The sequence below is a fragment of the Nestor notabilis genome, unplaced genomic scaffold (genome assembly GCF_000696875.1).
Source record: "Nestor notabilis isolate BGI_N333 unplaced genomic scaffold, ASM69687v1 scaffold7762, whole genome shotgun sequence".
Taxonomy (NCBI): Eukaryota; Metazoa; Chordata; class Aves; order Psittaciformes; family Psittacidae; genus Nestor; species Nestor notabilis.
The window spans coordinates 61,770-87,856 of NW_009917052.1; the positions used below are offsets into that span (position 1 = coordinate 61,770).

The 26,087-nt window shown below is 36.6% G+C and overlaps 1 protein-coding gene across 1 annotated transcript in view; it reads left to right on the forward strand.

The window, feature by feature from the left end:
• Positions 1 to 26,087, forward strand: part of SRBD1 (S1 RNA binding domain 1) — a gene marked incomplete at its 5' end in the record, with an annotated part of 116,522 nt that overhangs the window by 61,658 nt on the left and 28,777 nt on the right. The window contains one exon of the mRNA XM_010024912.1: positions 2,301 to 2,383. Within this exon, the coding sequence (XP_010023214.1) occupies positions 2,301 to 2,383 (83 nt within the window). The remainder of the gene's footprint in view (positions 1 to 2,300; positions 2,384 to 26,087) is intronic.

The window sequence follows — 26,087 nt, forward strand, 5'->3', positions numbered from 1 at the left end:
TTTTTTTTTTTTTTTTTCCTTGACAAAAAGGCATATATGATTGCCTTTGAATTCGGAACTTCTCTATCAGAGAAGCAGCCATATCAGATGTCACCAGCACAGTGCTTTCTGAGCCTAGCTATCAAACTGCCATTGTCAGCATATGTTGAAATGGATAATAAAGGATATGAAAAGTCTTGCATGACCGAGCAGTGAACTTTGTGTTAACTGTGCATTTAGCAGTGCAAATCTTTAGAATTAAAATCTCTAATGCTGCATTTAATCGATGAACTGCGTAGTTGTGGTCTGGGGAGCCTGCATAGCTGATAAATCATAGAATCAACCAGGTTGGAAAAGACCTTTAAGGTCATCAAGGATGATCATTAAGGAACTGGAGCACCTTTGATACAAGAAGTCAGGAGAACTGTGAGTGTTCAGCCTGGAGAAGAGGCTGCGCAGGGGGATCTCACAAATGTATATAAATACCTGATGGGAGGAATGAAGGAGAGGCTTAGTCTTCCCAGTAGTGCCCACTGTCAGGACAAGAGTGAATGAGTGTGGTTTGGAACATAGCAAATTCCATCTAAACACAACAAAACACTGTTAGGATGGTGAAACACTGGAATTGATTGCATGAACAGGTCGTAGAGTCTCTATCCAGGGGGTACTCAGAACCCAACTCTGTGGCATCCTGGGCAACCTGCTCTAGCAGAGCTGATTTCAGCAGGGGTAGACAAGATGATGTCTGTTCTCAAATGGTCTGTCCAACCTAAGCAACACTAATTCTGTAAACATGCTTAGATATTTATATTTATATACATATGATAATCACAATCATGCTCATGGCTTTTATACATGTGGATGTGTAAAATCAGCTACTGACCGCTGGAGATACTTCCAGTTTTCCTACTTGAACATTATGTATTGTTGACCAAACCACCACACATACATATCTATCTATCTATCTATCTATCTATAATCAGTCCTGACTCCTGTCTGTTCTTCCTCTAACCGTCTCTTGATTTGCTTAAAAAGGAATTTAAATGTAAAATAAATGTTAGGAAATATTTCTTGAAGTGACTGATGCCAGCTGTGGGGCTGATGCTGGAGACAGCTTATAAAGGATCACAGGTTTCTTCTGTCCCACCTCATTTCTCTTATCCTTACACAAGTGCACATGGTATGAAAAGCAGTCCTTGCAGCAAGGCCTCGCTTTGGTTTTTTGTTGTTTTGAGTTTTTTAAAATATTTTTTATTGTTGTTTTTGTGGTTTTTTGCTTTTTGGGTTTGTGTGGATTTTTGTTTGGTTTGTGTGGATTTTTTATTTTGTTTGTTTGTTTTCTGAATGGTGTTTGGTCCTTTTTTAGAAAGGTTTTTGCAGTATCTCCAGGCACTCCTGTCTTTTATCAGTGTTTGCTTCACCAGGTGGAATGAATGTTCTAAGAGCTGCTAAGCTAGCTGACCTGTTTTGTCTTTAGTCAGGAGAAAAAGCTTGTAAATTTAATACTGGTAGAGTTGAACTCTTCTAGTCTAATACATGTCGGGGGGAGCACAGTTGCAAATACTAAATGCAACCCAGTGTCTGCAGAATTAAGCCAAGGCTGAGAATTGACATTTGCAAGTAAGATTGGTTTGGGGCTTTTTTTCCTGAGATTTCAGTAATTAAAGAATTTCTCAATAAATATAAGCTTAAAAAATGTAGTTTTGATTCAACATTTGGATTTGGAAGACCAAATGTTTTTACCATGTGCTTTTAACGGCACCAAAAGTGTTGGAAATGGCTTTTATTTTTTTTAACTTGGTTATAACAATGACAGCAAGTTGATGTGTTTTGGTGCACAGTTTAGTAAAATCCAAAAGTCATTTTCTAAGTGAACACTGAATTTTGTGGTTGAATTAGATGAATATATTATATAAAAGTATGTGATCTATACCCTAATGAAATACTATATTAGATCGATAAGTCTGTGAACAGTAACTCCATTCTTTTTTAAATGTTTATTTGTTTTTTACATATCTGTGATTTAAGGTTCAAGAATATTTCAGAGTTTAATTTTAAATGTTCTGTGTACTTTTAGTAAGGATACAAGGGAAATATTTAGTGTACACAGTCTGTTTATTATCTCTGTGCCTTGAAAAAACTTTTTTAAATGTCAGAATTAGTTTAAAATCTCCTTAGGTCTTTGCTTGAGTTATTCAATTAAAAGGCAAAATAAGACATTAAATATGTAGAAGACTTTAAAAAAAAAAAAAGTTAAAGCGATTACATAATTCTGATTTTTCAAGAAAAACCCATAGTTGTTTTCTAATTCTATTTTTCAGTTTCCATAGCTAGACGCGTGCAAGACCCATTAGCTGAGCTAGTGAAAATTGAGCCCAAACACATAGGAGTTGGAATGTATCAGGTAAGATAATATGTATGATTTAATCTTAAGTAATCTATCATGATACAGAGCAACACCAAGATGCTGCTTTATAATTGTCAACTAGTTACGTGTCTTTAAAGAGACGTTTGTAGAGTTGATAGAATGGTAGTAAATACTTAGAAGACATAAATTGCCTCCTTTTTTAATCTCTGCTTTTAATGATTGTGATTGAGACTGAAATGGCTGTAGCCAGATGTATAGGCTATTAAAAACATCAAATCAGACAGGTAACCTGATATGTAAAGCTTTCTCTTCTTTGTATTGTTACAGCAATGGAGTTTTAGCTCTTTGTGTAAAATACAATGAGATATTGATCCTCCATTTAGAAGCCATTAATTTGTACTGTTAGTTGCATTCCTTCTTAGAAAGTTTTTAATAAAAGCATCTGTTTTGAAGTTTTTAATTTACTAAAGCTGAATTGGAAAATGTTTGACCACTCACACATTTTTGTAGGTTATTTCTAAGTAACTTCTACCTTCAAAGTGTCTTTACAAAGTGAATGGTATTGAGAAGTTATTGTCATTTTATAGCATATTGGCATCGATTCAGGAAAATATTTATACATGTACTTCAATACCAATTAAAGAAGAAAAAAAGAAAAGAAGAAAATTCAGCATGTGGTTTTCTCTGTGTTTTTGAATCTATAGAATGTAAGTAATTAAGTAAATTTGAAAGGCTGGAGCAGAATTCAGAACAGAAAGCGTGGAACTGTCTGGATCTGTGCTTTTGGATTAGCGCATGAGAGTTAGAATTGGATAGATGCAATTATTAGCCTAGAATCCTTTACTGCCACTGCTAAAGGTAGCATGACAAAGAAAGGTGCTATGAATAATTTCAAAGAAGTATATACCCTGTTTTATTTTAAAGAACTGAGGTCCACATTTCGGTTGGTTAAGGTAGTGCTCACTACTGCTTTTGCAAGGCCCACTTCTGTTTTCACAGACTATAAAATGTACTTGTGTTGCTTGCTAAGTGACAAACGTAGCAGTATAACTAAGTTATATAATCAGTCTTTCAGTATGAATGATACCATAGTTTTTGAGGAAAATTAGATTGAAGGGCTGAAAAAGTGTATGTTTCTTTAATGTATATATGCAGATTTCAGTGAAAATGTGCTTTAATGATGGCAGCTATAAATCAGGGGGTGGTTATCTGGCAGAAGGAGGAGCTTCAATCTGAAGCATAGCTGGTTTCCTTACTTGTGGAGACCCTCTGCTTTTATTTAACGATAATAAAATAGCATGAAAAATAATAGCAGCAATAAAAACAATAATGGAAAATGGTACAAATACTTGTTGGTCCTTGCCTTAAGGAAAAAAGTATTTAACAAAAAAAAATCTCAACACGTTGAGAAAGTGGTTGGTGTTTTAAACAAAATTTTAAAAAATCAATTCCAGTAATAGCTGATATAATCCCCCAGGTAAAGAGTATATCAGATACAGAATTTTATACTATCCAAGACAATTTGAAATGTTCTATTACATTTTAATTTACCATCTAATTGCTGTCTGTAGCTTTTTAAATTAATTTCTTGGATAAAATATGCAATGTGTAGTCCAGATCAAAGGTGTAACAGGCTTTTCACAGAAGTGGTTACTTTCTTAGCCCACTATAACTATAGACCTATTTTTTAAACACCCTGAAATTGACATTTAAGAATCTGACAAATCCAGGTTTTGCCCTTCTTGTCCTGAAGGACATAGAGAGATTAGTCCTGCACTCAGCCTCTGCCTCTTTAGGCAGAGGCAGGCTGGGACTGTGTGTTGCTGCAGATGGCTGTGGAAGCCATATAGCACAAGAAGTGTGGTGGTTTTTTGAGGGACGGTTGCATGTTCATTGTATGTTGATCAAAGCATGAGCTCCCTGAAGGGGTGGTCCTGCTTTTTCTGCTACTCCTACTCAAGTGCCCCAATCCTACCCTGGTGCTGGTAGTGGCTGTGTGATGACCTGAGTTAGCATAAGGGAGGGGCAGCAGTGTGTGGCTTGGGAAGGAGTAGAGCTGTGGCTACTGCTTTCACAGCAGCCTGAGTTTTGGTGGACTTGAGACATGGCCTTTCCATCAGTTTAAGATGGCCAGAGGGCCCAAACTACTTGAAAGGCAATGGCAGAGACATTAATTTTTCTGTCTCTTCTGGGAGTCTTTTTCTCAGAGGTTAACTAAACTGGTGAAGCAGAACCTGCCTGTTGAAGACTGTAGCTTTTGCTGCGGGACTGTGGTACAGGAGCATTCTATGTTCAGCTGAGTGACCTCCTTGGCCAGGAGCTGCTACTGCGATCAGTAGTGCTAAAGGAAAGTAAAGTGGTTGTGTGTATGTTAAATTTGAGCTTTCTCAAAGTCTGCAAAGTCTGTGTGGGCTTCCCCAAGAGTACTCTGTGTAGGGGCTGCATCTTCTGTAATTGCTGCTTCCATGGGATTTTGTATTCCTCCCATCTGACTTCTTGTACTTCACATGCATATTTGTGGGAATATTGCTGCTTTCTAGTTTTCCTAGTGCAAGTTCACCTAGCAAATCTGATTTCAGGTATGGAAATATGAGTTTCCAGGTAGCAGGACATCTCTGTAAATTGAGTCTCATCAGTTGGATGAGACTTGTACTTGACCACCTGCTTTTATTCTCATTTCAAGTTAGGACCGAGTTTGTGCACTACCAAGAAAATCAGGTTTGTCAGAGAAAAATAAACAGGCCCCGGATCTCCTAACAGGTACTTCCTTAAACAAAGAGAAGCACAATCTGATTTATTAGGGCCTCTCTCAGACTAAATTCCAGTTGCCTGAAGGTCCTTGTCTTCCTTCATCTTTATCTCATTAAGAAAATTGTTCTTTCCTCCCAGACAGGAACCTAGCCAAAATTAATTTATCACCTTCAGGCCATATTACTATGATTTCTTCTGTAGTTGTATGTGCAGATGATGCACAGACTCTGTCTGATAGAGAGTATGTTTGCCTTGCCACCTCCCCATGCCAGTTCAAAGCTAAATTCGTATCGGGGAAGAAGCAGTTAGTGGCCAAAGACTTCAGAAAACTGCAAACTGAATTTTCGCTGACGAATTACCAGAACAGTTGTAATGGTCTTGGAAGATGTAGATAAGAGCTGAGAACAGAGCTGCTTCACAAAGATTGCAGTTAGGGAATTGAATTCCAGAGCAAAGAAAATGAGTAAAAAGTAAAAAAGATGCCTAAAGAAGAAAAAAGAATTCCTTCATCTCTAATAAAACCCCAGCTTTTCATAGGAGAGGAAAACAGCATTGGTATAAACACTCAGTCTACTAGTCCCCATCAAAGATAAATAGCCTCAAGTGAAAGGAGAATCAAACTAATAAACTTTTTAAAAGTCAAAACCTGAATCCATATTATAAGGCAGAGAAAAGAAAAATAATGCTAATGAACTTTGTTAAGTTTGGTTGGCTTTCTGCTGTTCATTTAATGTGCAAAAGCCCTGGGTGCTAAAAAACCAATAACCTCTAGGGAAAGGACCAGCAGGAGCTTAAACGCACTTGTAGAAAAGAACAAAATCTGTAGTTTGTATTGAAGGATCAGAATTTTTGATGAGTCATGAATAATATTAAAAAATGTGCACTGTATCTGATCTTGTGAAAGCAACATCTTTGTCGTGGTCTTTATAAGACCAAAGACCTCCATGATGTATTTTTGTACATGGTAACATCTTCACTTTTTAACACATTTGGAAAATTAACATCCCAAAACAATACTTAGGTTTTAACCTCTGAAGTGGGAGGATACTTGACTGCACATGTAGCTGGAGTATTTTCTGTCAAATAAATAGAATTTGTAAGCAATACTCTCAAGTAGCAATTCCTTCAGGAAAAAAAACAGTTGAGCTAATTCCTGGTTCATTTTCTATACCATGCTTGGCAGGTCCTGATCAAAGGAGAGCTTCAGTAAAGCCCAATCAGAATGCCTAATAATAATGAAATTTGGAAATGCCTTTTCTGTCCCTCTTGTCCTTTTTCCTCCCTGTGTTCCTCTCATTATTGAAGTGTGTCAGTTTCATTATTACCTGTAGGACATCTTATTATTTCAGTTGCAGTTTGATACACCTTTTAGGCTTGGGTTTTTCCTCACAAAAGATGAGTATGTTTTATTAAATGGCAATACAGCTTTAGGGAACACTTATAATCAGATACATTTCCTCCTTAATCGGACAAGTTCTGTCTTAATTATGGTATTGCAGATATAAGCTACTTTAAAATTTATAGCCAGATAATAGTGAGACAACTCACTATAGTCATATCTCCATTCCTGTTGGAAAGGAAGGAGGTTTTCCCTTTCTCAAGAAGGCAGTGTAAAATGCTTTCTGCCGTCGCAGACCATCCCTGCTAGGCTCCTTCCTTCCCTGCTTTGGTGCCAAACCAGACTCACGCTGATGAGAGGGAACTGGCTGACAGTGGTGGAAGGATGTTACCAGCCTCTCCTGCACATGGCTGAAACTGCACGCAGCCCTTTTAGTTTGTTGCATTCTTTAATCATTATCTTCCTCCCTCTAAAGATGTGCATGGCATCACCATTGTGAAGTCTTTCTAAACCTCCAGTGGGTGTCTGTGTTTCAGGATGGGTATTAGAAAGGTGTGTTGTTAACTTCATTTTTAACGGTAGTATCACTTATAAATTTTATTATTCTGAAAGCCTGTCGTGCATGTTATTTACTTGGGGCAAACTGACTGTATATTTAATGCTTAATAGTTACCAAATGTGGAGATACTTGGGAGGTGAGCTCTAGCAACATTTTAGAAACCCAGGGATCAAAGGGGCCTCAAGGGTATCTCTTAGTACAAGAGTACAGTTGGGTCAGCCTGGTACAACTGTAGGCTGAACAAGCCTATGCATTATTTCTGTTTGTTGCCTTTCCTTCCAGAAAAGCTGGTTTGTCCCTTGCACTGCAGCTTGCTCTTAGAAAACCCTAGCAAAGATAACTTGGTAGCTTTATTTGTTAAGCAATTCTGAGGCTTAACAAAGTTTAGATATATTTCTTTACTATCCAAACCAGTATTTTGGGTAAACTATATGTTGTATTTTTTCTCTAATAGTGAAAAATTTAAAATTAGTGTTTAAATAGGAAGCTGCTAACAAAATCTGTGAGTTTGTGGTTGCAAACAAGAGTTGTCATGTTCAACATTGACCATTGCAAAGAATCATTGTGTGCTTTAAGAAAAGCACACAATGTCTTCATCTTTCCATCAAATAAATACACAGTTTTTCATGGTAAAATATAAAACACTTTGTATTCTTATATGTCCTTCTTGTAGTACACTTTTAATAACATTGACCGACGGTATTGGAGCTGGCTGATTTTTCGGTCAGAAATGTACATTTTTCACTGAGTATTTAGGAACTTTATTTCCCTTTTTTTTGGGGGGTGGGGTTAATTGACCCATAGGGTATATGAATAGTTAGGTGTGTTACTCGGATAGCGTAAGAGAATCACTCATGTATGATGTGAGAATATGATGACATACAATGTGCGAGAGTGTCTTTTTTTTAAATCTCTGAGGTGTGATTGTCAAAACAACCTCAAACTTGAGCTTGCTTTATTAAGTTTATTAAAACAAATTTGTGTGAGTTTGCAACTTACATTTTTCTGGTTAAGGAATTGGGATGTCTTGTTAGGTGAACAGTGCTTTATATTGCATGATTCATGTAGCTGCTGTGGAAACTCAGTTCAATTGCTGGTCAAAACTGTAGGTTGCAGGTTTCAACACCCAGTTGACCAGCCTGTCTACAGAATGCTTTGGCATTCCTTCTGTATTACTGAATTTATACATACAGTTAGGCAGAGAACGTAACCTCCTGTGTTAAAATTGCAATTTTGTGAGCTTGGTTTTCTGTACTTCAATTGAAATGGTTGTGTAAAGAGAACATTTGCTTAAACACTGGGTATCTGTGGATACCAGTGCTCAGTTCTATATATCTCTCAGTAATCAGACCATTTATTAATGAGTGTATATCATTTTTTTTGGCGGTATATAGCAACTGGTTAATTATGGGTGTACCTAAAGTTGAAAAACCTTATAATAGTAGGAAATACACTGGTGGACTGGAGTCTCACTGACATTGTAGGGTATCATTAGAGAAACTGACTATTCTGATGTTAAAAAAATTCCTAAACAACATAGACTAAAGGATATGTCACCATTATTGTAAATATAAGCATTTGTGATAGTAACTGTACAAGTCCTGGGCTCTTTCTGTATTGCAGCTTGTCTCTGAATAAACTCACTGGGACTTGAAAGACAGGGACATGTGGGATAGTATTTCACAACGCTCTTAACTCTGTTCCTTAATAAAGGAAACTTAAATCTCTCCTGCGAACCTGTAGTCTCCTTCAAAGAGACTATTGTCACAGAATGTTTTTGTGGCATACTGTAAGGGATTGCTTGCTTTGAAATTTGCAGAAAAGGGAAAGGAGTACTCAAAGTTTTAAGGTGTACAAAAACTTTTTCAACAGATGGGATGTGGTGGCTTTACCTGTAAAACATTGTTCAGGGCAGGCAAAAACCCCTGGTGTCTTGTCAGTAGGGAAAAAGTGTATTCTTTTAAAGTGGATACATATGCTGGTGAATATGTTTGTACTTAATGCAGGATTTTTAATACCGGGAACTTACAGAATCTTTAATGATGGTGTAGTAGTGGTGAAGCATTAGCTCTGTGAGGAAAGCAAGCAAAAATCATACGTGGTTTTTTCCCAACATCCTTTTTAGGATAAATTACGTGCTTTTCATTTTGAAAAGTAAAGCCCTGTGAACCAAGCCATCTGACATCCATGGGAGCAAAATCTTTGTAGACAGCTTTGTCAGGGAGAGGTAATCACCCCGTAATGTTTTTTGGATTCTTCCCCATTCCCATGAAGTAGGTGTGCAAAAGTTAAGATTCCTTTCCAAAAAAGTTACACCTCTGGCAAATTTGTGTAATTTAATCTTCAGCAGCAGTTTTGCTGGCTGCCAAGGATGGTTTATATATCCTGTGATTTGGCACAGTCTCTCAGGTTGTGTCTACCTATTCTCTGGCTGGCAAAGAGAAGTCAGCTGTCCTGCCAGCAAAGCACAATATACTTTTGCTAGTCTGTTATGGCCAGTCATAACAAAACAATGGGATAGAGAAAGGAGATAACAGTTGTGTTATTAATTATTTTATCTAGTACACTGTATATATTTACCTCCAAGAAAATGTGCCAGCTTAGGAAGGTGAAATGCTGCCCCTTTAAGGCAATGAGGGAAAATGTGTGCGTGTGTATTTACAAAGAGTGCAAGTGCACAGCAGTATCACCACTGCATCTGCACATGTCACTCACAAAGCTGCCCATGGACTGCATCTCTTTTCACTGCTATCACCAAAAATGCACTGTATTCAGCATTTGAAAACTTGTCAGAGATGTACCTTTGTAAGCAACCTGAACTGCAGGTAAATTTTAGACATTATTGCTAATAATCCCCCTCTTGCATTGCTGCTCTTTATTACTAGAGTTTGTATCTGCGTATGTGGGGTTTTACAGAGCTGCTGTGGTTTTAGCAAGAGTAGGGAAGCTTCAGTAGAAGTTTTGGTATGCTGAGGTGGGATGATCTAAGAGTGTTGATAGGAAACAGCTGCTGGCCAGATTTGCCCTCCCTTGTCAGTGTGTTTCTGATTGCTTAATTACCAGCTCTCTTGGCAGAAGTTTGTTAGGAAGCTTTTTGTTGCCTTTTGACAACAGAATTGGTGCAAATTCTCCTCTGTGATTTGCGCTCTAATAGGATTAAAATTATATGTGTTATTGTTCATGGAAAAATAGGTGTAATGGTTGTTTACTCCAGATGACTACAAAAGTGGCAGATAGGAACTCCTGAGCAGAATTGCCCAGGTACAAGGTACCCTCTGTGCAAGTTGGATTTTTTTCTTTTTGCGTCTCTCTAAAAGTACTTCGGTAGCGCCAGTTAAAACACGGGCAAGCTGAGTTACAGTCCAGCCAGGCAGATTTTAACTCTTCTGAGAGACTGTTCTGACGTGGGAGCCAAGTGGCAAGAGGTGCAAAATGGGAGTTACGAGGCTGGGATCCTGCAAGTCAGCTTGATATGGCTTCTCTGTGCGTCGCTTCGGAAACATTTCTTGACTAAAAGCTGAAACAGAAAAGAAGAAAAAGTCTATCTTCCCAAAGTATTTTGACTGAACAGCTTCCGAAATGTGTGAGATGCTGTTGGGTTTCCTGTTTACATTTCAAGTGTTTAATAACTTTAAGCAAAAATACACAGTTTTAGCATTGAAAAATTGTTCATCTCCTTTCATCTAGGTTTCAATTTTTTCATAACTTAAGTACTTTACGTTTTTGTAAAGGTCTTTAAAATACTACAGTAAAAATCAGTCAGAGAGCCGCAGATTACTCTGGGTTATACCTATATCCATGATGTGATCTTAGTTCTGTGAAGTTGTGTCAGGCTCAACCATTTACCTTTTATGTGGAGGAAGTTTATGTTTAAGATGCTATGTTACAAATTCTAGACAGATTTTAATGCAAATATTATAGTGATAAAATTGATTAAACTATGACCATAGTAGAAGCATCTCTTTAGTGTCCAAAGTCAGGTAAAAGTGGCAGTGGGGATGTGAATCACTTGCTTTGAATGTGCGTGGGGGGTCAATTTAAACATCATGAATGTAAATATTATTTGTTAATGAAATTCCATAGTCACTGCGTGCTGTGCAGCGGTCATCTGTTGCATCTGTTGTTTTGGTTTCATGAGTTAACAGTATATTCATTTGGCTCATAAGGAAAAATACTACTATTTTTGTATTTTTGAGTGATTCCATGTGAGTTCATAGCACAGTGGCTGTTGACTTGATATCTGAAAATCTGGAATCAACAATAACTTTGTATTCACCTTAAGTAGGAGACTATAAGTGGCAATTAAAATTAATGATATTTTAAACCCAGAAATGATTTGTTAATATGTATGGTTCTAGTGATATATAACATAAGAACCTGCTATGGTTTGCACTGAAATACATAATTATTCTAACTTAATTTGAACAAATATCAGATTATGGAATGCTGAAAGATCTCTTTCATAGGTTCACTTGAGCTATGGATTAATTTTTCTCAGTGTCTGTTTGCTATAAAATGTAAGTGATAAAAATCATATGCTTTAAGTTGCGGTGTGGTGTTAGTGTACATATTTGTTTTAAATATTGGATCTGTGATTAATTTTTTCTTCTCTTCCTTAAAGATGAACTTAAATTAATGTAGGATGAATTTAAGTTAGTGTTGCTGTTCCTTATAATATTTTTGACAGATCTATTTATGTCATTCAATAGATACTACTGAAAATTGTAGTCTCTTCACTAAAAGACAATATAACATACGAGATCTCTCATGTTTTGTAATTTGTTGCTTTTTAGATTTTTATCTTGCTAATTTTCCTAATAAACACTTCTGAAAAAAATCATTTTAGAAACTAAAATCATGTTTCGCTAGACAGTGATTAATATCTGTGACCTTTATTTTTGTATCAGGAACATAAATATACACTTTTTTTCTGTGTCAGTCATTGTCTAAGATTTCATCTTTGTTCTGCTTTCCATTACATACCATGAATTATATGAAATTAATTTAATCGCTACTCCAAACAGAAATTAAATGTGCCCTAATCCAGAGTTACGTTGTTTGCTTTTACAACTGTAAGTCATAAGTAATTAATTTTCCTTGGAAAATTAATTCACTTACCATTCCCAGTAGCATCATATGTTGACACAGGGTTATAGATAGTTTAATATTTTTGTTCAGCATGTTGGCCTCAACTTTGGAAGACCTTAAAGCAAAACAAATTCAAATTTACTCAACTGTATATAATTCAGGGTTATTTAAAGTGAATGTTGTCTTTATTGCTGTCAACCAGCTGACAATGATGATTCTAAAATTGTATTCAGTCTTCCAGAACACTAAAGTCTATGGACAGATGTGAATTATTTCTTAAAAAAAAAATTAATAATAATTTGTTTTACATTAGACATTTGGATAACATGGCCACTGGAATGCTATCAGTAGTAGAAACATTTAGCTCCTCAGTGAACACGTAACTACATACTACAAACCCTTGGGCTAGAGGCAGATTTTCTTCAATGTGCCTCATGTTGCCTGGGATGTTATTAGGTGACACATTATTCCCATTGCACTCAGAAATTTCTAAGTTGATTTAATTTGGGTCATTGATTTGTTTCCTATCTTCTTGTGTAAGGAAGGGCAGCTGGTTGCAGTGCTGAAGGGCAGTGTGGGCACTTGTGTGGGTGGCCCTGCTGCCCACAGCTGACTGCCCTTGAGTCATTGAGGCATTGAGTAGTGTGGGCAATAAGTCTTCTAGAATGAGAGAGGCAGCTTTTCAGTGTAATCTTTCAAGTTTTCCAGGAGGACTTCTCTTTTTTTCTTTTTTTTTTTTTCTTTCCTTTCTTTTTGTTCTATTTTTTTTTCCTTTTCTATGCAGCTCTATAAAACATGGTGTTTATTACTTTGGTTTATTTTTATTTATTTAAATCTTCCAGCCAGAACTCCAGTGATGGCAGTGTTGCAGTTCAAACAAGCAAGGCTTATTTTATAAATGTCCCTTTGTGGTTTGGTGGCTGCATTTTTGCTTGAATGCAGGGGGTCAGTATCAGTAGCATTTAATTTAGAATTTTCGGGGTGGAAAGTAGGAATTGACATTTAATTCCAGTGTCAAGTTACTGCTGGATCAGGCATAAAAATATTATTGCATTAGCAATCAGAGGAAGAAAATAAACTGTGAGTGCATTGACAATATACAGTCATATGGCAGGCTTGTGTAAAATAGCACAGTAGATGGAAGAAAATACTTTTCACATGCTTTTTTCACCACAACGCGTTTTTATCAAGTAGAGAGTGTACAGAAAAGATTTCTACTAATAGAATTAGGTCCTACTAATAATGCCCGCAAAGGTAAATTCATCTGTATGTAGCAAAATTGGGTACAGATAAATATGATCGCACATCTCTGGTACAGTCTCTGACATTCATGCATATATACGCAACATCAGTGAATGTGTTGACAGAGATCTCCATTCAAATCTGGATCTGTTAGTTTCAAATTCAGTTATTTTGAGTTTCCTGGTTCTATGTAAGAAATGTAATGCCATTGTGTATAGCTGTTAACGTAATAGATTTCTTTAGGTATTGCTACCTGTTTCATTATTATGGCTTAATTACTTTCAAAAGGCTTCACTGTGATATTTAAAACCACAAAATCTCCTTCAAAGAAAACATCAGTCTGGTGAACTGAGTTTGGCCACGTACTTCTCCTTGACAGTGAGGTGTGTTGCTGAAGCTGCATCCTATCCCCTGCACCAAGCTGTTCTTGTCTTCCTTACCTGCTTTCGGCTTTAGCAAAGTGCAGCTCATACCAAGCCTGCAAAAGTTGTTTGTTTCTTCATTTTCACCTACTGTGTACCTTCCTTCTCAGGAAAATGAGAAGCAGCACCAGGGCTATCCTTTCTTAGACTTTTTTTGCAGGAGCTTGTGCTGATTATGCATACAAGCAGCAGGCTGAGGACACCCTGTCCTGTGTATCAGCATTCTCGTTGCAGTCACCCCTCTGTGGTACTGTTACCTATTTAATGTATGTAAAAAAGGTCTTGTGTATAAAAAAATTTGAAAGCCAACCAAAAGCTGTGCTGTTCTTACAGATTTCTTGGCAGTGAGAGTTTGTGTTTCTTTTGAGAATATTCCCATTCATTTTATGATGACAGTGATTGTCTAAATTTGCAAGAAAAATGAAGTTAAAATAATTATTGTTTAAACAAAAAAAAATCTACAGAAACTATTTCTCCAGGCAAAATATATATATTTTTTGAGCTCAACTGTAGTTTTGGATTAGACAATTCTGAGTTGGCACTAATTCTGAAAAGAATTCTGAGCTATGAGGTACAATAGCAAAAAGCCCGAGAAGCATGAACAAATGTGTACAGTGTCTCCTAATATAAGTGCCTGGCTCTTTGGAGGCCACCAAGAAGTCTACAGTGATTGACATGCATTCTGGCAAAGCTTTTTTCTCTTTTTTCCCCTGCAACAGTGTTGCAGTCAGTCAAAGTGTATAGACAAAGCTGAGCGAATACCAGTTTCCCCAGTACAGGGGCTATTTTTTCAGGAAGTCTAACTCAAACCATATGTTTTGCTTAGACCTAGAGTTTGTTGCTGCCAAGCATCTCATCAGAGGTCAGAGTTCTGGGCTCAGGGCCCTGCTAGAATTCTTTCACAAATTGCTGTTCGGTGAGGTTTTAATCCTAATGGAAAGAATAATGTGCTTGTAAAATCTGCAGTTATTACAAACACAGTATACATATTGTGGACTTCAAATGACTACATATTTCATTCCCATAAACAGGGAATGCAGATGAATGCAGTGTGTAATAGTTTTAGACATTCAAACTTAAACCAAGTATATAGTTTATACTACTGTTAACTATTTGCATTCTTAACACTCCTGTAAAATGAGTAGTATTCTTGACTAACAATCGGCAGCTGGAAACAAAACAAAATGAAAACAATTTCCAGCACGTTTTGACTTGTAAGCTGTTTCCTGAAGTAAATAGGAAACTTTATGCTTTTGAGAATGTTCAGAAAACACTCGGCTTGCTAAGGCACTAGGTTTGGCACACTTTATTTCTTTCCCTGTTTCCTTTCTTTCGGTCTCAGTTTTTAAAAACTTTGGTAGCAACATTTTATGGTCAAGTTAACCTTACTTCAACTATTTCTTCATACAGTTAACCTCAGAGTAGACTGTATATACTCCAGCTGACTTAAAAGTAAATGCTGATGATACCGAGTGATAAGAAGAACTAGTGATGAAAAATCTCACTATATTTTTGTCTTGTTGGGAGAATTATTGATAAACTTCTGCTTTGATTCTACTGAAGTGAAGCTTGAGTGTTGAAAAAATTCTCAGGTAACTTTGATAGTGTGCTGCAGCCTGCAGCTGGAGTAATGCAGCTTGGTAGAACATGAAGATTAAGAGTTTGGATATCAGAAATTAATGTATGCTGTAGAAAACAGTGCTACAGTGCAAAACTGGATGATGTGACTGATAGCACAGTGAGGCTACAGGGATGAGTTGTTCCAGTTTTATTTTGTCTAGCATCTTCTCAGCAAACACTGCTAAAAAATCGTATTTGTGATTTTCCAACTTTGATAATTCTTCAAACTTTTGAGTCTTAAAGATGTTCAACTGTATTTAATATAACTGTGCTGATTCATCTCCTCCTAATTTGTGAATTTGATGTAACTCATAAATATGTTTTCACTTTGGTAAAAAGTGTAGCTTCAGAAAAAGGTGATGTTACTCAGAAGAGTTAATGTTATCCTGTTCGCATGATGATCATAGTCAGTGATAGCCACACTGGGAAGGAGGTAAATATGTATAAGGCAGTATGTCTCTGTTAATACTCTAAACTTTGAGACATGTTCATCTGTTGTGCAATTTATTATCTTTTCATTTTGAATGTTGATGTTCAAGTGTAGTTGTTACTTTTCGGTATGGGGGAACCTTAACTACTGGTATAACTCTTCAGTAAGCGTCCCTGTTGGCTTAATTTCATTCACGGCAATGAATGTAGAGATACGTGAAATAAATCACTACTACATCAGTCTGGAGACTGAAAAAGAAATTGATGAAGGTGGTATTTGGGCAGCAAACTCATTTTACAGATAGTATGCATTTTGTCAGAGATTTTTACTGCTACATTCTTTAGGAAGAAGAATGTGGACAAAAAAATATCGATAAGCTTCTTTTCCATTATAGTGTATGCTTGTATAGATAATATTTTCCCCTTGGGTTATTGATAAATATGACTTACGTTTAGATGTACAGAACTGAATTAGAAAACTGGAGTTCTTTCAGTAGTTAGTTTATAAATTTTAACTTTGTCCTGTTGCAGTCTGCATTTTGATTAACTGAGACTATTTCTTTTGTTTAATAAACACCTAAACCCCCATAAAGACATACTACTTTTATTGCAAGTCAGATGCTCTTGTTGCAAGCTGGCGCCTCAAGGTGAGAAAGTGAATATTAAACATGGATTGAAATTAATATGTACAACCTAATCATTCAGATGCAATAAGAAAAAGTGGAGACAAACTGCAATTTTATAAGAGAAGCTTTTTCATATTAATGAGTTTCCATTTGCCAATAATTCTGTCATTTGTAACTTGAATCATTCATCACCCCTGCAAATGGTTCTTTCAAGACGTTATTTGCAATTTTGTCTTGTGTTTTTGTCCTTGATGTTGTGAAAATGACCGTCTACAGTTACAGGAATGAAAAGAGATCTCATTCAAACATCTTTTGTGTTTCCACTTTCAGTGAAAAATGTTTTTCAAACCTGCAGCTGGTTATTTCTGCAGGAGTTCCCACTTATATTCAGGTTTGATTGACATTCTGAAATGGCAGCTTTTCATGAAAAGCTGTTAACTTGTAGAATTTGGTTATGGTACTAAGACAGACTGACTTTGTTCTGCTGTTGGGGCCTGTCCAACCTAAACACAACCCTGCATCTGAATTTAATAGTGCTACTCAGCACAGGGAGCACAAGCTTTTTTCTTTTTTCATTTTTCTTCTCTGTTTTTTTTAACACTGGTTCGTCTGATGTGTTTTTGAACCTGACCTGGTAGGTACTCATCCTGAGATCTTCTCTGTCAGTAGTTGTGTTAATTGGCATTCTCCTTATTTCTCCCTCCTCTGGGCTAGCAGGTTGTGCTAGGTTGTGCTTCCATCATTTGAGTGATGGACTGTATTTTTTTTTTCATCATTTTACGTGCTGAAAATAAGTGAAAAATGTGCTTTAATGACTCTACAAGTACTACAGTGTCTGTCATAAAAGTGACTGCAGCCTTTAGTACTATTTCTGAAGTTTTGAGTGTGAGGGCAAGCTTATGGTATTAATAAACTTTCCGAGCAATGGTTACTGTTTAATTTCTAGTCAAGAACTGAGAAAGCAGTGTGTAACACAATTATCCTGCCCTCATCTTTACTGAGTTGGTCTTTAATTTCATGCTAGAATGTTGAACGTGGGAGAGAGAGATATTATGCAAAATCAGTTATGCTCTGTGTTTCTTGTCAAACTTTTAGATAAGGATATAAAAGTACCCATATACATTAGCTGAGAAGGAAGAGGAGCATTTGTAACTTTGAAATGGATTACTGTTTACATGAGGGAACTGAAAAAAATAAGAGATCCAAGCATCCCGGCATCCATCACTGATGTCTACTGTTGTTTCACTTGAGTGTGAGAAATAAAGCATGGGAAATATTTGGGGTATTCCACAGGTTAGGTTGTACAGTCCTGTAAGAGTAAATTTGTGTGATTTATATGAGGGAGCACTTGAGTTTTGTTTTATAAAGGAGGTAATAGTATCATATATTACAAGTGATTGTACACTGTATATTGCTGATAGATTAAAAAATGTATTTTCAGCATACCATAGTTAAAAATTCTTGACTGTTTTCTTAACTGGTTAATTGCTTTTATAAACCTTTCTCTGTATATTTGCACGTACCCCTGGTAAATAGATACACTCATTCAACCCCATGCCACTGTAGTCTGTTTAGGGTGCTGACATGATAATGTGAAATATGTCCTGCTTATGCTGACTTTGTAGATGTCTCCTTAGTCATCTGTGATATGGCACTGGTACAGCCACATTTTGGTTAATATTGAAAACCATGCGTGTTTTTACTATGAAATAAAACATGATTTGCTTGATCCTTTTCTTCAAAATCATCTAGACTGTGTGAAGGTGACTGTTTTCTCAGATGCCTGTTCTGTAATTTTCTAAATTTTAAAATGAATTTTCAAGTACCAACCAGAAAACAAATTTCATGTTGATGAACCAATGTTTACAGTTCTGTCCCATAATTTTGAATCAATGCTTGCAAGCTTCATGTGAGCTTTCAAAGTAAAATCAAAAGCATCTTAGTTGCCACTCAGATGTTAAAAACTAATACACGCCACCACTATTCCTCCAAGCAAAGGCAGGATACAGGGTACAAGCTTTTTGGTATACCCTTAAGGTCACTGTGAAATACTAGACCAATTGAATTAAATGGCAAACTGCCCACTGACTTTAAATGGAATCAGGATTTTGCCCTTTAACTCTATCAGGCCCTAAGGGCAAGCAGATTTCATTCTTAAACCGACCAAACATGGCAGTCTTTCAAAGGAAAGTTGAGCTGTTGTGAAGTCTGACCCAAACTGCAAAATGCAGAGGGCCATACAGGAACCATGAACTGCCCTTGGAAGTCAAAAGGGTACAGGTAAATAACTACTGTCCTGTTGGATGCAGTGGAACATGGTTACCATTTTGAAATGCTGTTTTCCATGTCACTTTCTATAGGAAAACATTATTTTATTAAGTCATTGATTGCAAATGAGCATTCTTCATTTTAAAATGAGTAGGAAACTATAGAGAGCAGGAGACACTAACCAACATCCCACTGCTTCACACTGTTCCTATGCAGAGTATAATAGGTTGGATTTTTCTTATGACTCTCCCAGCAATAGGGCTAAACATTTAAAACTTGCTTTTTGTTTGATTGTTTTTGTTTTCTTTTTTCAGTTACATATTTTATAACTCTTTCTGATATTCCTTCATTAACCCTCTGTGGTAAATTTTCAATAATATCCATGGGAATTTAAATGGTGTCTTTTTTTATTTAAAGAAGAATCTGTTAAGACAGAATGTTTATCAATAAATTAAGGATTGAAACACTACAATGATTTACTATCACAGAAATCTTGAATTGCAAAATAAAACTAAGAAAAACATAAATTTCAACCAGATAAGCATATATTAAGGGTCTTCAAACTCACTCGTTTTACAAGAGCAATTGTTATGCCTATAGGCAATGGTGTAAGTACTGTATATTATTATTACAGAGCAAATTGAAAATTCTTGGTGAGCCTGGACTTTTTTGCCACATTTCTCTGGGCAGAACAAGTAAGCAGCCTTGTAACACTTTTTCCTCCTCTAATTCACTGGTTTAAGTTACGGTACTTTATTTCAATTTGACTTCCTCAACTACTATAGAAATGCTTTTGTGAATGAAGATTCTTGCACCCATTTTCTCTCTTAAGATTAGCATAAATTGAGACATCGCAAAACTTCAAAGTAGGTGGGCTGATAATTTGGGCATTCTTTGTGTTAAAACCCTCCCCATCTGTTTGGCTTAGGTTTTTTTCTTCCCCTCACCCTTTATTCCCACAGCGTAGTTATCCTTCATTTTATTTTAATTTGGCTGTTGGATGCAACTATATATTAATGAACCGGAGGGAGGAAGTCAAAGAAATGTTATTTCCATTATGTTCTTCTAAATTCGTGTCTCTCCTACTGAAGAGACAGGTCCCTTTTATTCCTAAATTTTAAGATTAAAAGACTACTTTTAATCTTAATTAAGGCTGTTCTAAAGCAGCATTCCAGACCATGCTCTCAGTCTTGTCTTCTCAAAGTGTAAGTTGGCAGGGTTGCATGCTGTCTTCTGTCTTTGCAACTGCTTCTGTCTGTGGTGGTGTAGTAAAGCCACGTTGATGAATGTTATGTATATATGTTAATGATGAATGAATATGTTAGGTGCATCTCATGTAAATCCGTTTTTGCCATACCTTTTCCTTACTTAATTGAGGGCCATTGTTTACTTTGAGTATCACTGTTAAAGAACCCAGGTATTTTGGTAAAAACACTATAAATGTGCTTAAGGAGGGTAATGGTACAGATTTTTACCTGAAGCGTGTGTAAAATAGTATGTGCATGCTCTTTATTTTCATAGCATTCCTTCCCTCTGTGTACACATCATTAGACTGTCTGTTCTATCACATCCTGAGATCTGATCCTATGTTGCTGTTACTAGGTACCCTATAATTTCCCAGCTCTATTTAGTAAGCCACTATGCCTCTCCCATAATCTTTTCTGAAAAGCTGGTGTCCCAGGTAAATGGTATATCTTAATGTGTTGTAGGGTTTAGTTTTTCAGGACTTTGGAAGAAGTGTGCTAAGGTTTCTATCTCTGTAAGTGACTGCATCCTGAATTTGAGAGAGACCTTTCAGAATGGCTTTTTTTTTTTTTTTCCCCGAGTGACTTTTTTCCTTTTTTCTTTTTTTTCCTTCCAGCCATAAAATGCAAGGTACATAACTAAGACAAATAGAATATATACTAATATGTGATTTAAAGATACGAATGCTTTATGAAACTTTTCAGTCAGTTAGAAATGAGAATGAATTCTGGGCAAGTGCAGTAGTTTTCTGAAAATGCCAGTGTGGATTTACATTCGTAATATTCAAAGACACAGAGAGCTGGAACTGGACTCTGTTACAACACTCTTTTATATGACAAAGGAATTTTGTTGCTCAAATTTCAAGCTGTTGTATAAAAATGTAATTTTTGCATAGCAATCTGTTTGCAGAATTTGTGATGCTTCTGCATTAAGCTATTGGAAATGTCCTAATGCTGCAGACCTCCTAGAGAACTCTTTCTGTGGCTAACACTTCTGGACAGAATTTCAGATTGAGAAAAATGTATGCTTTAGTGCAGTGAGGTGCAGTGTGTGCAGATAGAAGAGAAAACACTCCTGAAAATCTGGATCAGGAAGTATCCATTTCTTTTTTGAGGCATTGCAGCCAAATGATGGAAAAGACTGAAAGTCGTTAAATAGGATATCTATGCATAAGCCATCATGAAGAACATTATAATTTCTAGCTTCTTGTTTGTTTCAAGTATAAATTTCAAAATGGCTGATGTGTTTTGCCTTCCTTCGAGACATTTCTGTCATCACATCACATTTGACGTGACATAACGTGGAGTCTATGTGCAATGCTCTCTTCTTATTTTCCTAGCTGTGCATATTTCAGTATAGAATCATAGAATAGTTAGGGTTGGAAAGGACCTCAGGATCATCTAGTTCCAACCCCCCTGCCATGAGCAGGGACACCACACACACTAAACTATGTATATTTTGGACCAGGTTTCCATATCTCATACCTAGAGGTCATCAGCATGCGTATAACTTGAAACATTTGAGTGTTGGTTTCCAGTTCTCTTGTGAGGCATACACAAAATAATAAAGATCTGCTCCTCTTAAATCCCATCTAACTTTAAAAGGAAAATAAAAAAAAATAAAAGGAGGGTTGGGGGAACCCACAACAAAACCACCACCAAAAACCCAAACAAACACAAAATCCAACAAAAACCCCAAACTGAAGTACAGGCTATTTTAGTTTTTCTACATACCTGTTTTACAGAGTCTGTATCTTAGGAATATACTTAACTGTAACAGTTTTGGAGCCATTCATCCTATTTGTTGTGCATGTAAGGTGGTCTAGTCAAGGTTGCTAGCAGTTAAGTAGAGCAGGAGAACTTGGGATCAGCTAGGATTTCACTACATCTGTGCTATTAGTTTCATTTTCCAGCTTCATGTCCAGACCTTAAAACTGGATAGCCTAGTTGCATCTAAATCTTGATTACTACTTGAATATAACTTATAAAGGAGGGACCTCCATTTTTATCACGGAACTGAGCATATGAACATTTCCTCTGGAACAGAGTATGTAATGGATCTGTTTACAGTCCTTTTTTTACTCCAGTTGCTTAGTGAGAAGTGTTTATTAACATCTAAAGTGAAGGATATTTAGAGCTGTGTTTTAATTATTTCCCGTTGATGCATGGGACAACTCAAAACAGGTATGAAAACATTTATAAACTGACCCTGGACCATACAGTCAGAGAACGTATACTGTTTGCTTCTGGGTAATGATGCTCAGATTGCAGACAGGAAATGAAGAATTGTGGTTCTTTCTTTTTCTTTTTCTACTGCTTTGGTTTAAGAGAAATTACTAAGTTCTTGTGGTTTTGATTTGTCATCTGTAAAACTGGGACTGTTTTCAGGTACCTATATCTCAGTAGTGTCAAGTTTAAAGGTTCTGCAGTGTTTGTGTGTGTGTGGCTGTGGCAGGGGAGGTTATTGCTATTCTGATTTCACATTATCCTAGCAAAGCTAGAACTGTTACTGTAAGAAAATATCTCCCAGAAGTTCTGTCACCTACAGGTCGAAATAGTCTGAGTAAGTACACTAAAACCAAGTCACCACTTTGTATCTCTGCACTTTCACTTGAAGTTTGGAAGAAGTTAGGAGTACTTCTCATGTTTTATGAAGGGACTTCAATGTTTTTGAGAATGCGCAGATTTCTAATGTGCAGATTTCCTAGGCTCTTCGGAGTAGGACCTAGGGTATTTCAAAGTGGGAGGTTCAATGACTAGTTTACTCTTAGGATGAGTAACTAGAAAAATAGTGTGTATTTTTGTATGCAGGAGCTGTTTGGTATGTCTTTTCAGGTTGCTTAATACCCTCCCTCCCCAGAACAAATCTAACCCTGTTTAAAAGGTTGTGTTCTATTACTGGTAACTTTAAAATAAATAAATACATTGTCTGAATTACTTTGGATTTTACTTTTCATGCTCAAAACTTCCAACTCTCTCTAAAAGCCCCCGACTCAAATGATCTCATGTCCTAAACAAGACTGAATTAGAGTCAATTCAACATTTTTCGTTGCTAATGACAATGAGGCACAAACCATAGAACTGCCTATAACTGGATCCTATGTCTTTCATGATGGACAAAGTCATAAATGTGTTACTTTAGTGGCATATTTGTTTCAGGGATTGAAGATTCCGGCTGGAGAAGAACGTAAGCCATACACACCCGAAACTGCTAAAAAGTTTATTACAAGATCTAAAATAGTTATAAAAATCCAGAGATATAATAGGCTAGAGAGAGATAACTAAAGGCTACCCAATATAGGTTAGGCACAGATTCTTACCGACCCACACACTTGTCCAGTGACCAACAGGCCAGCTCCAAGGTGCATTGTGAAGAGATGGGGTGGCAGGCACTACGTTAGCGGGCGTCCCCGCGGAGGTAACATCGACCTTGGTGGCAGTTGGATCTGCCTCACCATGTCTCCTGAACCCTGGGCTTTTATCTATTAGAAAGTGCAGACTCATCCTGATGCAGGCAGCCAGCCTGTGCCAGGAGGAGTGGCCTTGTTGGCTCTTTGCCATGCACATTCATTTTAGACGATTGGGGTGGTCCACCATGGACCAGTTCCACATTGTTAGACGCGTCTAACACATGTCCATGTGTGGACCATCTCCGAGTCGAGCTAATTGTCTCCATCTGTGGAGATTTTCCTCCTCCCCTTCCTTCTTCATTGTCGCCTCAGTAACCGCTTCCAGAAAATAGAGGAAGTTAGTGGAGTATTGGGAGTGGGCTGCCATGGACCAGTTCCTCATTGTAGACAATTGGGGTGGGCCACCATGGACCAATTCCTCCTTGTTAGACTCGTCTAACACAATATTCTAATGATGTCTAGTCCTAATTATATTTATACTGAAAAACACTGAGAAATTTCTCTGTTTTTCTGTGTTCAAATAGCTAACAGAAATGAAAATGAACTAAAATGAAGACAGAAGTCTGTTAAGCAGATCACTTCAAATTAATTGCTTCCATATATGTAGAATTATTCATATTTCTAAAAGTTTAGAAAGTAATATTGAATCACTAAGTTGATGATTCAGCTAAAACCTCTCTCTTTCCATTTTGAAACAGAAAACTATATTGTTGAATGTTGGTTTTAAACCTGTGTTAGAACTATGTTTCAAGTGTGGCATATAAACTTGAGAAGTTTGCTGTGGTAGAAAACTTGCAAACTGAGATTTGCTAAGCTTCCACATCATCTCTGAACTCTTTCTGTTGCAACATGATGTTAACCCCCTTTCAGAATTGCAGCTAGCCCTGATCTGCTGTAAGCATTGTGTCCTTGCCTGTGTAAATCAGAAAGCATGTCTTCTGCCCAAAACTGAAATGTACCTAAAGATGGAGGTCTGAACATTGCAATTAAAACACACTTGTGTGAATCTTTTAACTTACACATCAAATGCTTTTTCTAAAAAAAAAAAAAACAAGCAAACAAAAACCCCCTAGAATTAGGGCTTCCTAAGGCTCTGTTTTGTTTTGTTTCATTTTGTTTTGAATAAGCTAATCACCAATGCTATTAGTTTTTAGGCTACATTTTCCTCTTCATATTCTTGACTGCCTGTGTTTTTAAAGAGTAAAAAAAGAAGAATGGTTTTCTGAAACTTTTCCCTCATGGAACTTCAGATTTTGTCTTTCAGCTTTTCTTAGTTTTTACAGTCAGATGAAAAGCTAATTATTATTCTAAGGCTACTGAACTATCTACCATAGTTACTCAGAAGTTCCAATCTCCTGCTACATTCTCTTTATAATTAAGATGAGCATATGCTCAATACTGAAGTGGCTATCAGATTTATAGGTGTTTGCTCAAGTTGAGTAAACTTAGAAGTGTGTATTTGCAGGATTGCCTTTGGAATCAAGAATTACCTTTGAACTCTGGTGGTACACACCAAATCTTTGTGTGGCTGAGACCTGCATCCTCAGTTATATCTTGCCCTGAGATGTGTTTGCAGGCTGGGAATGGCATTAGCTGTCCATGAATCCTTCTTTTGCATAGAAGGGTAGAAGTTTCTTGAGCAGAGGTAGTAATAATAATGTGCCAGACATAGCTGTCTTCCTCATCTTGCCATTATTTGGATTACCTCTGCTCCTTGCATCAGCCGAGCCAGCGACGTGCTGTGGACCTCACTACAAGACTTGCACTTAAGCTTTCTTGCCAAACTTTGTGTCTTCCAGGAGTTGAAGCTTGGCCATAGCTGATATAAGGTGTCTCAGCTGTCTAATTTATGATCAGAGCAATTTCTACCTTGTGTGAGGAAAAATCAAAAACTTAATGTCTTGATCTAGATTATTTAGAATAACTGCCTTTTGGTGTTCTTAAAATACAAGTTCTGTACAGAAAGGAACATCTGATAATAAAGATTTTTTTGTTTTCATATTTAAAAATTCTGGGTTCTTGTAGTGTAAGTAATAATTTACCAAAGCAGGCATACATTGAATAAGCCTATCTAATAATTTGATTTATCCATCTGGTACCTCTTCTCTTAACTCTCAGCCATTAGAGTTTGGGTTTTTTTCATCAGATAAAACCTCTATTGGACTTCTGTCCTAAATTAACATGGTGGGACATCACCAGTGATTTCAATGGAATAGACCTTGCTTCTCTATCACCCTTCATGTAAAGTGAGGGTATACTTCTGCAAATGGGTGGGAGGCAGACAGAAGTGCTGCAAGTTTGGAGCTTTAATTCCCTTCTTGCTTGATGATGTACCAGCTTGAAGTTGCAAATATTTATACAAATAGAGAATTCTATTCCCTCTACCTTATAAACATGAGCAAAACCAAACCTGAGGCAGTACAGTTGCTTTTTGGACTAAATGCTTTTATAATTAGAATTCATAAAGATATCTGGTTTTTAAATTATGTTTTTTAGGAGTTTCTAAAGTGTTAAATCTTAAACTTTCAAATACTTTCTTTCTTTCTTATGTTTTTATCATTTCCCAAGCTTGTCTATAACTTGTTTTGGTTAAGCTTTAGATCCTTTATATATATATAAAAAAAAAAAGATTTTGCAGTGGAAATAGAGGTCAGTCTTTAAAATGAATGATGCCATAATCTGTGATCAGATTACACATTTGCAATGAATATATTCATGTATACAATAGTTAAAAGCTTTAAC